General features: G+C 34.6%; 1 protein-coding gene across 4 annotated transcripts in view; it reads left to right on the top strand.

Moving 5' to 3' along the window:
• The window catches only part of Elp1 (elongator complex protein 1), a 117326-nt gene that overhangs the window by 21892 nt on the left and 80539 nt on the right, over nucleotides 1-14895 (top strand). For all 4 annotated transcript variants that reach the window (XM_089251429.1, XM_089251428.1, XM_089251430.1 and 1 more), the window contains exons 12-17: nucleotides 5434-5601; nucleotides 6202-6313; nucleotides 11826-12002; nucleotides 12285-12391; nucleotides 12512-12606; nucleotides 13904-14069. In XM_089251429.1, the coding sequence (XP_089107555.1) occupies nucleotides 5434-5601; nucleotides 6202-6313; nucleotides 11826-12002; nucleotides 12285-12391; nucleotides 12512-12606; nucleotides 13904-14069 (825 nt within the window). The remainder of the gene's footprint in view (nucleotides 1-5433; nucleotides 5602-6201; nucleotides 6314-11825; nucleotides 12003-12284; nucleotides 12392-12511; nucleotides 12607-13903; nucleotides 14070-14895) is intronic.

Below are 14895 nucleotides of genomic sequence, written 5' to 3'. Positions count from 1 at the left end.
TACAATATAGTGAATCCTTACACTATATTTCTGGTGACCCGTGTTTGAAAATGCACGAAGAAAATATTCTTCATGGAGTCTTCCATACTTAGTCTTCCATTGCTAACCGGAACGAAACCAGATACCTCCATCCAAACAGATGTAAAGAAAAAAAAGACGCAAGGGACGAGCCACCCACGAAAAGAAGAAATTTCCCTCTGACCTCTCTCCTCTCCCATAGAACAGTCCCTTCACCAGAAAAAAGAAAAGGAAGATGAAAGCCATGGAAGCTACAGCTGTAAAGATCCCAGCCTATAACAGTAATGATCCCATCCTTTGGTTTCATATGGTGGAGGCGAGTTTCAAACTGGGTGTGCTGAAGGAAATTACAAATTCATCAACCAAATATAATTACGCTGTTTCCACTCTGCCACCAGAAATTGCAGGACTCATTCGCGATGTCATTCTCAATCCAGACGAGGAAGATCCGTTTGAACATCTGAAATCCGAACTGATAAAAAGAACAAGCGACAGTTCAACACAAGAAATCAGGAAATTACTGGCAGGTGAAGAATTTGGTGACAGACGACCATCTGAGTTACTCCGCTCCATAAAACGCCTTGCGGAGCCACACAAAGTTCAAGATGAACTTCTAGATCCGTTGTTTGTGCAACGCCTTCCTTCGCACGTACAATCCATCTTGGCTGCCGTTGTACCACTCTCCTTGGATGAACGAGCCGAAGTAGCCGATCGTGTGATAGAAGTTAAATCAGTACAATGTTGCACCAATAGCCAGTAGCATTCCGTCTGCATCCTCTCAAACAGTAAGTTCCTCGGAAAATTTTTGAATTGCAGAAATTAGGAAGTTATCGGAACGTATTGAAGCTCTAGGCTGAAGACCTAATTTTCGATACAGAGGCAGACGTAATTTTAGGTATAGAAGTAGAAGTCGCAGTCGGGAAAACAATCAGTTTTGTTTCTATCACAGAAAATTTGGCCAAAATGCCCGAAAATGTGAACAACCGTGCACTTACAATTATTCGGGAAACGCGGAAAGCAAAGTGTAGAGGCGTCATTCACTTTGCCCACAAAATCCAGTCGCCTTTTTGTAACAGATAAAAAGACGAACATAAATTTTCTTATAGATACAGGATCTGATGTTTCGCTTATTCCGGCGAACTCTGCCGATCGCATGAAACCAGTGTTATTCACTTCACATGCGACAAATGCATGTAACATTAATGTATAAAATTTATATAATAAAGTATATTAAATCAACATGTACAATATAGTGAATCCTTACACTATAGGTTATTGTTCGAGGAAAGAAATTAAATTTTAAACAATCAGTGGATGCAAAGATGGGTTTTGATTTTTGGGAATGGTTAATTGTTTTGGAAAAGTATGAAGTGTTGTGTGGAGTTAGAAAATTAGAAGTGTGTAAATGAAAAAGGCTGTGGAGGATTTTGAAACAAAGTTAATCACGAGATGTCTATGGGTGGAAAGTGGTTGGATATTGAGTTGGTGCTTGAGTTCAGTACCATAGGCAAAGGATGACCAACAGTTTAAAATGAAGTGGGCAGATTTATTTTAAATAGATTCTAATGTGTATGTATTGGAGAGAGTATGGGGAGCCTCAGATTTAATTGGCATATGAGAGTACAGGAAAGATGTAGGTTTGGAAGCAGAGATGTCTGAGGTGACGGGTGGAGTTTTTAAGCTTTCCAAAAAAAAAGAGTTTTTGGAGACACCTATGAAAGACAATCACAACATGGAGATTCTAATGGAGGTCACCAGAAATAATTACACCCAGATATTTATAATTAGAAACTTCAGTGATTAAAGAGTTATTGGTAGTGTAAGAAGAATTGAGGGGAAGTCTTTTGTGAGCAATTTTCATAAAAACTGTTTTTGATGAATAAGGGGTAATTGCTAGGATGAGTACCATTCCGATACAGTGTTGAGGTTATTTTGGAGAGATGCTTCATTGGATTCGTTTTGCACTGTTTGGTAGATGACACAATCATCTGCAAAGAGTCTGATATGGCAATTGATGGAATTAGGAAGATCGTTTATATAAATCAAAAATAATAATGGCAAGAAGACCGAACAATGGGGCGTGCCAGGCTTAATTTGGAGAAATGAAGAGTTTTGGCCCTTAAAGGAGACAAACTGACGGCAGTTGGTAAGGAAGGCTTCCACCCATTTAAGCAGTTGAACAGATAGGCCAAGGTTCTGGAGTTTTAAGTGCAAGTTTACTGTGGGGCACCCTGTCAAAAGCTTTAAAGAAATCCAAGAAAATTATATCAATTTGGACATTTTTGTTGATAGTGCTTGATTAATCATGTATGAAAAGAGCTAATTGGGTAGTTACTGATACATATGATTAAAAGCTGTATTGATTAGGGAAAGAGAAGTTCATTGAATCAAGGTGTAAGAAGATTTCTTTGGCAGCTATGTGCTCAAAAAATTTGCAGCATGTAGAGGTGATAGCAACTGGTCTGAAATTAAGGGGATTTGAAAGATAACCTGATTTATGTATGAATTGGGATAATCTTATTAATTTTCCAGTCAGAGGACAAGTTAGATGTGTTTAATGAGATGTTGAAGATAATTAGAAATTTCATCAGTGCAAAATTTAAGAATGTGATTTAGGATTCCATCAGGGCCATTTGAGTGGGGTTTCATTTTTCTAAAAGATTCAGAAGGCTTACTTTAATGAAAAAGGACTAGAGTTGAATAATGAATCTAAAAAGGATTAAGGTGAGAAGTTAGGTCAATATCATCAATTTTAAGGGAAGAAGGGCCAGCTGATATAGACAAAGAAAATGCCAAAATTTTTTTGAGGGGTTGGTTGTGAGGTATTGAGGTAAAGAGTTAGTTAGGTAATGTGCTTTTTGGAGAAGGATGAGATTTTTAAGGTCACATGTAGAGACTAAGATTATATTTCTGAGAGAAAGGGAGTTATTGAATTTTATTTGGAGACATTTCAGTAAATTTCCCTTTTTAAATGGATAACATCATGATTGATCCAGGGGTTAAAGAGACATTTTGAAGAGGTATTTTTGATGGGAACAGAGACTTTGCATTTTTCAATAACAGCTTTGAATTTACTCCAGGGAATATGAATATCATTTAAGGGAGATGATGATGAAACAAAATCAGGGAAATGAGTGTGAAGGATATTTTGCATAAGGGGAAAGTCTGCCTTGTTAAAGTTGAGTTTTGCAGCTTGTTTAAAGGAAAGGAAAGTGTGATGGAGGGAAAAATTTACAAAAAGAATTTTGTGGTTGGAAATGCCATCAAAAGCAGAGAAATCGAAAACCAGGATTTTATTTGAAACAGCAATTAGGTGTAATGTAAAGGTAGAGTAGTTCAAAATTCTTGTTGGTTCCAGAATAGTTTCAACAAGATTAAACTTAAGAAAAGGAACTCTGTATTATTAATATAGTGGCTACCCAAGAGGGATTCCATATTGAGCCAGTCAATTCCGGGTAGGTTCCAGTCACCGGCTATGATTAAGAGGTGCAAATTATAAAATCTATCTGTAATTGATTCCAATTCGACAAAACAGTGAAGATCTGGAGTGGAGGGGGGGGGGGGTAAATAAATATATATAAAGAGAAAATATTGTAATCGGAGTGCAATTCGGGCAACTCCACTCTGCACTAACAATTTCAAGATTTCTGTCCAAAGAAGTTTCAAGAAGAGGGATAAAAAGAGAGCTATTAAAGACGAGGCCAATATGCCCCCTTCATGGGTGTTTCTGTCTTTATGAAACGTGAGGTAGTTAGGTGGTAAGAATTTGGAATTGCTGATTTTTTTGTAGAACCAGATTTCTCAGTGACAGCAACAAAATTTGGCATTATGTACGAAGAATATGGATTCGAAAAAATGTTTTTTTGTAAAGCTTCTTGTATTAATAGTTACATTTTGAAGAGATTTTTCTGAAGTGCTACAAGGGAATTCGAGGTGGCGAAGTTCATAGATCGAGGCCTAAAGAGGTGGCGAAAGAAGGGAAGTTGGGGGAGGGGGGTAGAATTACGAGGAGATTGGGAAATCTGGAAAATATCATTAGTGTTGGGATCCCAAATATGTTTTGTGTTGTTGATAAGGGCAAAGTTATGAAATAGTTTAACTTTCAAACCAGTATCACAAAATTTCTGGGAAGCCCTTCAAATCTGTCCCTGCAGTCTGCGGGTCTATGGTGAGAAATCCTTGAAGATGGAAATGTGCTATTTTTTAATTTGAATGTGTTTTTAAGAATTTTGACTTTGAATTTATTGAATTTAATTATTGAGAGTCTAGGTTTGACGTCTCTTTTAGACCCAAGTCTGTGGCAATGGTCAATATCAGAATGTGAAATTCTTATGTCCAGAAGGTCGGAGCAGTAATTGATAAATTTTAGTTCAAGCATCGAAGAGGTTTAAGTCAGAGGGTTCCTCTGGGATGCCACAAAAAATTAAGTTGGCACATCAGGAGCTGTCCTCTAAATCAGTTACTTTGCTGACAAGGGCAGAATGGAATTCAGAAAAGTCTGATGAAAGATTGGATACCTGTTTTTGAAGATCTTTGATGGGGAAAAATTGTCTTTAACCACACTTAATTGTTGAGATAAACCATTTAGTTGGAATACAGAAAGAGTCCTGTTTTTGTGAGAGAAGCATCAGTTTATTGAGAATAGCTATTTGAGTATCTTGTAATTAAGAAGGATGGATAATTCTGATAATGAATCAGAATTATCGGGTGCTTTGGCTGCCTTGGAAAGGGAATTGGATCTGGTTTGTATTTGAGAAGTTGTGGGCGAGCGGATAACTCTAGGACCAGGATTCGGCTTGACATCTCCGGAAATCAAGAGAAGAAGGAACAGGTGGGAAGTGGGAGAGAGCAGGAGAAAATACAATAAATAGGATGGAACCTTTTCAACATAAAATGGCAGAGGTGAAGCGATTCAATTGAAAATATAGGCAGAATGGTAAACATAGGCAAATACACATTAAATGATCAGAAGATGGATGCAGGATCGACAGAAAAATAATGACAACAAAAGTGTAAAATAAAAATTTTAAAATACGGTATAGATTATATATATACAGGTAAAGGACTAACTGGAATAAAAAGTAAAACTTTTAGCATCATGTAGTATCTCATCAGTAGATGAGAATATGACAATCCCGCATCAACATGGTATAGTAGAACTAAGAATTTATATAAGCTGGGAGACTCCCCTTTTGCGGAGAATGGGTTCCAGGTGACAGCAGGTGGCATGAAAAAAGTTCAAGTCAGGGAGGCACGTTGGTTAGCGAATGAGGGAGATGAACGTAGGAACATAATTTTTGACTCATAGCGAGGAAAGGGTGAGTTTAAGGGTTAAATTATTTTCTCTGAAGACCATTCTATTTTTCTTAATTTTTATTCTATGAATTTGTATTCCATTAAATAATATTTTTTTAGATAAAATTCTCATCACCCCATTTCGGAGAATGATTGTCCCTCCTCCGATGTGTACATATTATCTTCAATTTGAGTGCGCCATAAACTCTGTTGCATTTGCTCCATCTACAAATTCTGAAGATCTTTGTCTTGTATTGACTGATGGAAGGATAGCATTTTGTTCAAAATGTAAGTTTTTTTTCTTTTACTACTACCACAGTTAAGTTTAATAATTTTATTTCTTTTTACTTTATCATGTATCATAATTTCCTGCATATCATTTGTATATTTTCAGTGTGTGTGTGTGTGCAAAGTATCATGTGGTGGAAATTCTCAATTTTTTTATGCTAAAAGTTTTTTCACATGTGTTTCCATGTTCTGTAAAAATGTCATGTTTCTGACCAGTAGAATGCCAGCTATGGTGTTAATACGAACTGTACCGTGTATTGAAACCAGTTAGCTATTGCTGCTGTTTTTTCCTCTCCTTAAAAGTGCAGTCATTTTGCACCTACACTAACGATATGCTAATTTCATTCATCAATAATGAAATCTTGAGGAATGGGAGTTATTGCTGGTCACGTTTTTATGGTAAAAATGCTTATTTTTCTTTCTTATGCTACTTATAAATAGTTTAAAAAAAATTATTTGTATGCTAATTTTTAAAAATGCTAATTTATATTCCAACCTCAGAAAAAAAAAAGCTGCAGTTCATACAAAGCAGTAAATAATTTTCATTATAAGAAATTTTGATGCATTTTAATGTACAGTTTTTATATCGTATATTTATAGCTGTAGAACAAAATTCAAACAGTGTACCAGAGTGTAAGCTTATATGGGTTGCTGGTGGTGGCAATGGATTTGCTAAAGTGGTGTCGCCTCATATGTGTAAAAGTATCTGCAGGTGAGTTTAAGTGAATAATTTCTGAAAATGAAAAATCTTAACTAATTTGTTTGCTGGTATTTATTGCAATACATATTAAAAAAAAAATACAAAATGCTTTTAAATGGTGATTAAAAGGAAATAGAACAAATTTATTATGATTTTGATTGACATTCTAACATTTAAATCTGACTTGAATCGTTAATTTGAAATCGAACATAATTTAATTCTTTGGCTGTGCAAGTACAGTGAAACCTTGCTGCAACGATACTTTATATAACAATAAATCCCTCAACAACAAAGTTTTTCAAATCCTGTTTTAAATTGCCTTTAGTCTAATGTTAAACTCCTGACACAACAATAGCCTTTACTACAATTAGCACCTCTATAAAGATATTTTTTGAGGAATTTTTGAATGATGATTTTTTTAAAGCCACTTAACACAATATTTTATTATATATTGCTCAAATCGCCTTCAAAATATTTACAAGCTTGTCATCTGTTTTTGTTCTTCTGGGAGCATCTGATAACATCAGTATTTGCACCACACGATCACAGAAGTGTTAATAATGAAGTTGTTAGTATTGCTACTTTCTGCGTACGACACAAGAGTGCAATGCAGTAAACACCTCTACAGGGGTAATGAATCTAACCGAATTCTATTGATCACCCATTTGATTACAGTTTTTTGCAACAAATAAATTCTCAGAGATGCATTTTCCAGGGCTCGGCGCGGGAAACATCTTCTACTAAAAGTGGCTTTTATTACATATTTTCACGCCCGGGTCACTTTTTCCACTTTTATTAGCAAAAAAAAAAAAAACCAGTGACCTCGGCCTCTGGTGCTTTGAAAAGAGAAACGGCCGCAGCAGAAGCTTTACTAGTTCAAGGCAACACCCCATAGATAATCTTACTATAGGGGGGTGTTGTGTTGTTCAAGGTCGCTTATTTTCTCCCTCTCTTTATTGAACTACTATCATTAGCCCCCATACCACGAGCATACCGTGTGACATCTGCATAACTTGATTTCAAGGCCCTTGAAATGAAAGCTCCTTGTTTAAAGAGTTGTCATTTTATGGAGAAGCCGGTCCGGAACGAACTAGTATGAAAGGCAAAACTACAACACAGAGTTTTTTCCCTTGCTCTACTACCATTCTTTCTTACTTCCCCTCTTGTTCACTCGTTCTCTTATTTTCACCTTATTTTAAAATTCATCCTTTATTTTATTTGATTTTAAAAAATCCTTCTTAGGGCCAAATTCTTTTCTTGGAGCACCGCTTAAGTTACATTTGTTGTTTGGTCCATCCTTATACTTTTGTTGATGTTTTTATTGTTACTTTTGTTGATGTTTTTATTGTTACTTTTGTTGATGTTTTTATTGTTACTTTTGTTGATGTTTTTATTGTTACTTTTGTTGATGTTTTTATTGTTACTTTTGTTAATTTTTTCATCGTTACTTTTGCTAATTTTTTTAAAATGTTATTTGAGATGATGATTTAAAAGGGCCCATGCAGGAATTAATACTCTTGCTGCTGGCCAAGGTTAAAGGAGGTTGTATGTATTTTGAATTTATTTCTCACAATAAAAATAAAATTTGAAAGAATCATCTGATTAAAAATTATGATCTGTGATTTTTGTCGAGAATTATACAATGTATTTAGAAACAAAATTTTGTGCTATATTTTCTATCTGGATTTGAATCTCAACAAGAAACCATAGCTCCAAACATGATCAAAAGAAGAACAATTTGTGAAAAGATCACAGAATCTTGCAATTCCGATGTTTAATTTGACACAATGGTTTTTAAATCAGATGAAAATTGGTCATCAGGCTGATAAAAACTCAGTTAACATGAGTTCGAGCAGTAAATAGAGGCAGATTTAAAGACAGGCGCGTTGACTGCCCCCGACTTCGGAAGGGTCCCAAAAACCCCTACTTTACACTTCTTTCCTAATTTCAGAGGCCTAATGTGTTTTTGTTTTTTTTGTGCCTGAGCCCAGCAACTGACCTTTATCCGCTTTTGGCTGTAAAACTTAATTCAGAGCATCTTCATGATACAGATTTGTTGACTCTATCAACATCTGATACTCTTCTTCGCGTTGTGCAAAAAAATATCAATTTTAATGTTTTTGAGATTTTTCCCCCTTTTTTAGATACTGGAAGTTATTGAAACATTTGTCTCACAATAGTTGCTGCCATGGCCACACTAGGAGAGGGTGGGGGGTCTGGTTCCTCCGGCGCTGGACAAGGTAGGGTGACAGTTTACTCTTTTTCTGTTTAAAAAAATGGATACTGGCCCCGGGCGACATTAAATTTTCATTCATAGTTGCGGCCCTGATCACTGCATATCGTGATCAGATCCAAAATTGGTAAGGGGGGCAATGCCCCTGATGGCATTTTTGATGGAATGGCATTTAATAAAAGGCAATAAATTCCTTTGTAAAATTATCAAATTTCTCACCTTCAAGGGGCAGTGGAATTACGTTCTCACTCGAGAAAAAAAATCACATTATGGCCTTGGCAAATCAGATGTCTTGAATGAGGCCAAATTCAGTGTTTTTGTTTGTTCAAAATTACTGGTGGAAGCAGCGCTAATGTGGCAACTTTTTTTTTGCTAAAATTGGCAACCCTGACAGCAGCATCTGTAAACTCTTTATCAACTGCATTAATAAACCTCATATTTCATTGATTCAATTTTTGTGTTAATTTCATAGCTGCCAAGTCTCCCGAATTTCAGCTTCATTTCTTGACCTCCTGAAAAGTTCTTAAATCTCCCAAATTTTTTAAAATCACAAAAAATCCCTAATTGTCCCTAAAAATTTCCTACTTCATTTAAAAAGAATCCCCACTTCTGAAAACAACCCCTAAGGAATTCCTTGTGGGACAAAAAGTCTTTTGCCTCTTCCCCCCCCCCTTTTCGCAATGACATCACACATCGTAAATGGGGAAATAAAGGGAAATTCTTTTTTTAAGGAAGTTTTACAAACCCTCTGATGGTAACAAGAGAAGTTGTTTGTCTTATCGTGCAGGAAAATAGCTTAGCAGCCAATTGTCGTGGATAATAATTGAAGATTATAGTGACATGCATGTGATCAAAATTTCCTCTTTTGCTGAAGTTATGTACATGTGATGACAAAACATGAATAAGTCAAAAAAATATTTAATCAATTTTAAAGATTCTTATTTCCCGATAAATTTCCTTTCATCAAACGTTCCAAAAAGAGCAGACTTTTTCTTTTTGTACAAGTTGTGTTACGGACATAAACATCGGCATGGTGGAAAGACTGACATCATCACCCATGTCAGGGCCGTCATTTCAACTTTTTCCAGAGTGCAAACAACATGTACTCAATATATGTATACTATTTTTAGTGTATTTTCAACGCCCCCCCCCTGACCCCCCAAATGATGGGCCTGACCCACGTGAAATAAAAAAAAAACATCAAGCAAAAACATCATCACTGCCCTGTGGGGAATCAAACCCACGTCTTTTCACTTTCCAGGTGAACGCCCTAGAACAATAGACTACAGGGGCACTCAATCTTTTCTTGGAGCTCATGTACACTAAAAGGGACCATACATGGACGGCCGGACCAGACTCAGGCCAAGCTCACCACAGGCCTTCGTATGGTAGCGAAGAGTGGCGTCATCCTTTTGTGTGTATAATTTGATCCTAATTTTCCGTATTTTCCACCATTTTTCTATTGATTTTCGCACATTGCTACATATTAGGTTGATTCATGTAATAAATTGTATTTTTTATTTTTCTAATTGTATGTGGCCTTTGTCAGCCATCTTGAATTGACCACCGTGAAACGGCAATTCCTTGATGCTAAAAGAAGTCGCCACGTTAGCGCTTACTATGCTCGTGGAAAATTTATTAGTGTAAGCAACTTTTTCTGTTGAAAATTATGGAAGGATGGTGGCACCAAAATTGATGCTGACTCTGGATGATGGAGTAAATTGTTTTTTTTTTTTTCAGCCATCTGTATGCTGTGTGTAAAAAAAAAAATATATATATATATATATATTTACAAATTTCAAAAAACCAAATGATTTCAAAACTTGTTCATTTTCTCCCTTGTTCTAGGGCAGTATTTATTTTGGCTCCCCCAATTTTTAACAGATAAGGAAATTGACATACATCATCATCATCATGTGCCCTGCAGACTTCCAAGTCCTCCATCTATGAAAAGAGTCTACTCTTCAAATCTCTTATAAAAAGAGTAGACTCTTTTTCATAGGCGGAGGACTTGGAAGTCTGCAGGGCACATCATGATGATGATGTATGTCAATTCATATATTGATATACATCATATATATAGATCAGTAGGCTCTGTCATTTATGTTGGAGGAAGAGATTGCCCCTCCCTCAACTTAAAATATTTTTTATAATTTATTTAATTTAATAATTCAAAATAATATAAAAAATTTAATTTTGTAGTTTTTAATCAGTCTATTAAATTTCTTATAAATATTCTAAGAATGGCTCAACAAAAGAAGTCATCTCAAATTATGTTGAATCAAACCAAGGTAAATATCAACAGTACACTCAGAAATAAATACTTACTCTAAATTGGGAATTAGCAGCAAAAAAACACTGCTACTAAATATGAAATGGGTAAAGGTTGATAAAAGAAGCAAGAACAAACGTTCAAAAATGCTCGAAACTGAAGAGAAGAAAAGTACAACTTAGACTTGCATCAGCTGTAAAAACGACAAAAATAATTTCTTTTCTAATATGTGTTTCAAGTCTCTCCTCTGGAAATTTTTTTTTTAAATAAGTGATTACGAAATCTCCAAGCTTAATCTGAAAACACTCACTTTGTAATTGTAATTATTTGTGAAATCCAAAATGCCATATGTCATAAACAATGCCATATGCCATCCATTAACCTCTCATTTGTTGATTATTGTAGAGAATGTAGATAGTGTGTATAATTTTTTTTATAAGATAAAAATTTAAACACCCACATTATTCTAACCCACATAGCTCTCGATGGTTACGTGGGTTCGATTTCCTGCAGGGGCAGTTGAATTTTCTCTCCTTCCAAAATATATTTTCGCATCAGCTAGCTGTTGAAAACCTTTGTATGGACAGCGGAGAGTGACGTCATCCTTTCATAAGTCGCCATCTGGTGGCAGCGTCAGTGGTTGTAAGCTTGGCTTGAGTCAAGTACGGCCATCCATGTACAGTCCTTTTCAGTGCACATGAGCCCCAAGGAAAGATCGAGAGATTCGTTGCCTCTGTAGTCTAGGGCGTTCACCTGGAAAGTGAAAGGACATGGGTTCGATTCCCCGCAGGGGCAGTTGGATTTTCTCTCTTTCCAAAATATATCTTCATCTCATCCAGCTGTTAAACACCTTCACATATTAACTATATGCTATACATCACCTTGAATAATAAACATGCATCTTATATCAGCAGTTCTCATGAATCTGTCTCAGTGTTAAAACACATTTAGTCAATATCATACTAATAATCATTCTTGTATGTTCCTTTTTCTCTCATTTTTAATATGTATTTTTGTAGCATTGTTTGGGAGAATGAGGATGAAATACCAAAGTACCCTCTTTCATTGAATCATTGGATGTGGATGTTCAACAAACTTTTCTGTATTGGAGCGTGTCCTGAAAGCATAGAATCTGTTCTTATTTGTATCGATATCCCTGAGGATTTCAGTAATTGTGACAATAAACTAAGTGGAAGGTCAGTTTCACTGTTTTTCTTTTTTAAATCAATTTCTCTTGTGAAACAAGAGGTATTAGCCAATATTTTCAATTAATGTTTCGTGATTAAAATTTTAAAATATGCTTATATGCCATAATATTAATATTTACTTCCTATTTTATATATTAAATTTTGGGTCAAAGTTTGCGACCACCTTACAAATAGCTGTGCAATTTCAAAAGAAAAAAAAATTCCATTCTTCACTCAATGCAGAACATTCAGGAAAATGTAAATTTACAATTTCTTAAATTATTTCCACAGATGTATTGCAAGAATGAAGGAACCAGTGATATGGACATGCTCAAATGAGGACGGAACAGTGGCATCTCTGTTTTTGAAGAACGGAGAGGTTTTGAAATACAACCTGTGTATTTATTCACTTTTTTTATGCATTCGTGAAAAAGACTAATTTCTGTTGTGAAAGCATTGTATGAAATTTTTTTCTTGTTTTCTTTTATTGTCTGGTCTTTCCTAAATAACTCTTGCAGGTGACATTACCCCATGGCAGCATCACATTGAAGAGAAACCATTAGTTTTACCTTCTGAATGCTTGTATTCATTATTGTGGCAAGTTGGCGATAAGGTATTGTGTGAGTTATGATGATTTGTGATGAGACACAATTTGTGATAGATGAAAGAATGTTTTAATTTTTACCAATATGTAGATAATAGCAAGTTTTCTGATAATTATGGTGTTATGAGATGTAAATTGCTTGAGACTGACTTAAATTGCTAGCCAGGAGCAAATATAACAAAAACTGTACAGCATCAAGCTTCTTCTCATAGCAGTATATTGATAAGAGTAGTACATGGTATAAGGGAGAGGTATTCACAGGTAAGGAAAAATGCTATAATCCAGCGTTTCTCAACCTATGGTCCTTGACGATGGCTTAGGTAGTTCGCAGGTAGACTTGATAAAATTATTCACCAATGGTAATTGATGTTAGTAATATCCATATGGGTTCAAATAAAAACCTTCATACTTAGGGTCATCTTACAACATTGAGGAGAATGCAGTAAATTGCGATCCTAAACACGAAATATCACTAAATTTTGCCAAAATTACAATTTATTGCCATAAATGCAATTTGCTAATTAATTAAAATTGCTTGCTGAAGGGTGTTGAAATAAGGGGCTACTGCAAATCACAATAAACACAAAAATGCATTTCAAGAATAATATATTCAAATGATCTGATGACCATATTTCATTGAGAAAAATAAAATTTGGTAAATTGTGGGATCTTAAATCTGTACCTGAGAACCATGTAAATTAACATGATTCATATGTTAATTTGTGACATACAATAGTATGTCACAAAAGTTTTGCAAGTTGAGAAATAATAATCTGTGTATTATGGGACATCTCAGTTGTCATCAAAAACATTGTCAGAAGTAGCCACAATTACCAATCATTGAAATTAAAAAAAAAAAACTAAAAATAAGATGTGAAACCTGACAAATATGTGAGATAAATATTTATAATTTTTGCCATAATTATTATGAAAATGTTGTGAATGTATTCACGACTTTGGTAAATACTACAAATTTAAATAAGTATCATTGAAAAAACGGGACATGTGTTTAAAAAAAGCGGAACATCAAAAATTATACATAAATTTCATTATGAACATTGAAAATGTACATGAAAATTATAAATAATACGAGACACAAGTGGTTCATCAAATTGTTTCAGACATTTTTACTGGTCCTTGTTTTCAGAAAGTTGACAAACACTGCTTTACCCAAATAGTTTTAAAGCCACTAACCTAAGATGCAATACTCAAGGGATTTGTAGTGATATGGTTTGTAAAATGTGTGTGTGAGATGAAAATTTATGTATTAGAGTGAGTGAATATTTTTCTAATCTCTTTTGTTTAGACTGTCATTATCTGGATGAACAATAAATTTGTCATTTATTGTAATGATGTGGTGCTACCAGAAATGGGTACATCATTTGCCTGTCACAGCAAGTTCTTACTTGTTACCACATGCAGTAATTTGTTATCATGCTATTCTCAAGAACTTATAAAAAAGATCTGCTTTAGTAAGTAATTTTAAAAGTTCTTCAATTGATTGGCACATGCTGTATTTCACAGTTTACAGATAAGTTTAACTATAAAGAAGTACTAAATAAGAATATGTGTAACCCAAAATTTATTATGCAATACTTGGAATATTAGACCTTGATAAAAAAATAAATTAATACAATCCTGACAGCTAAATATTTAATGCCTTAAATCAATTTATATGTCCAAGGCCAAAATTTTCTTAATTATTGACACTTATAGCACTACTAGTGATAATACCTAGCGCTGCTCTAATTTTCTCCATATACCTGCTAGCATTAAAACTTTCATTTCTCCACGTTTTACATTCAACTTTGCTTTTGTTTTGGAACCTTCCAGCCACTCTTATTTTCTGCAATTATGTAAGTGAATTTCCAAACATACTGAAAACGTCAAGTGATGTGGCGAGTATAAGCTGCAAACGGAAACATCAGGCTTTATGTATACATAAGGAAAATTGAATTTTTGAAAAAACAAGAGTGTTTAACACCAGTACGAATATTGTGTGGAGAACATGGATTCAGAAAATCTACCGTTTATGATCTTGAGAAACAAAAAAAATTTTTTTTTTTGGATCCAGGCAATGATTAAAAAAAATGTTTAAAAAAATAAGGATTTTTCTCTTTGAATAAATAGTAACGGTATCTGAATTGGAAATTTTTATTCTGTTAAAATTATCTGTTACTATATGGAAATATATTGCTTTATTAATATTATTTTTCCGAAAGAAAAAAAAAGCATCAAAGTGCTCAAATAGGTATATTACTGCTTTAAATATTGAAACTTCGGAAATAAACATCTGGA

The sequence above is a fragment of the Pholcus phalangioides genome, unplaced genomic scaffold (assembly GCF_987345545.1).
Source record: "Pholcus phalangioides strain wild (caught in Gottingen) unplaced genomic scaffold, Ppha-v1.0 ptg000024l_1, whole genome shotgun sequence".
Lineage (NCBI taxonomy): Eukaryota > Metazoa > Arthropoda > Arachnida > Araneae > Pholcidae > Pholcus > Pholcus phalangioides.
Note: the sequence above shows the minus strand (reverse complement) of the source record. Positions and strands in the feature narration are given on the sequence as shown.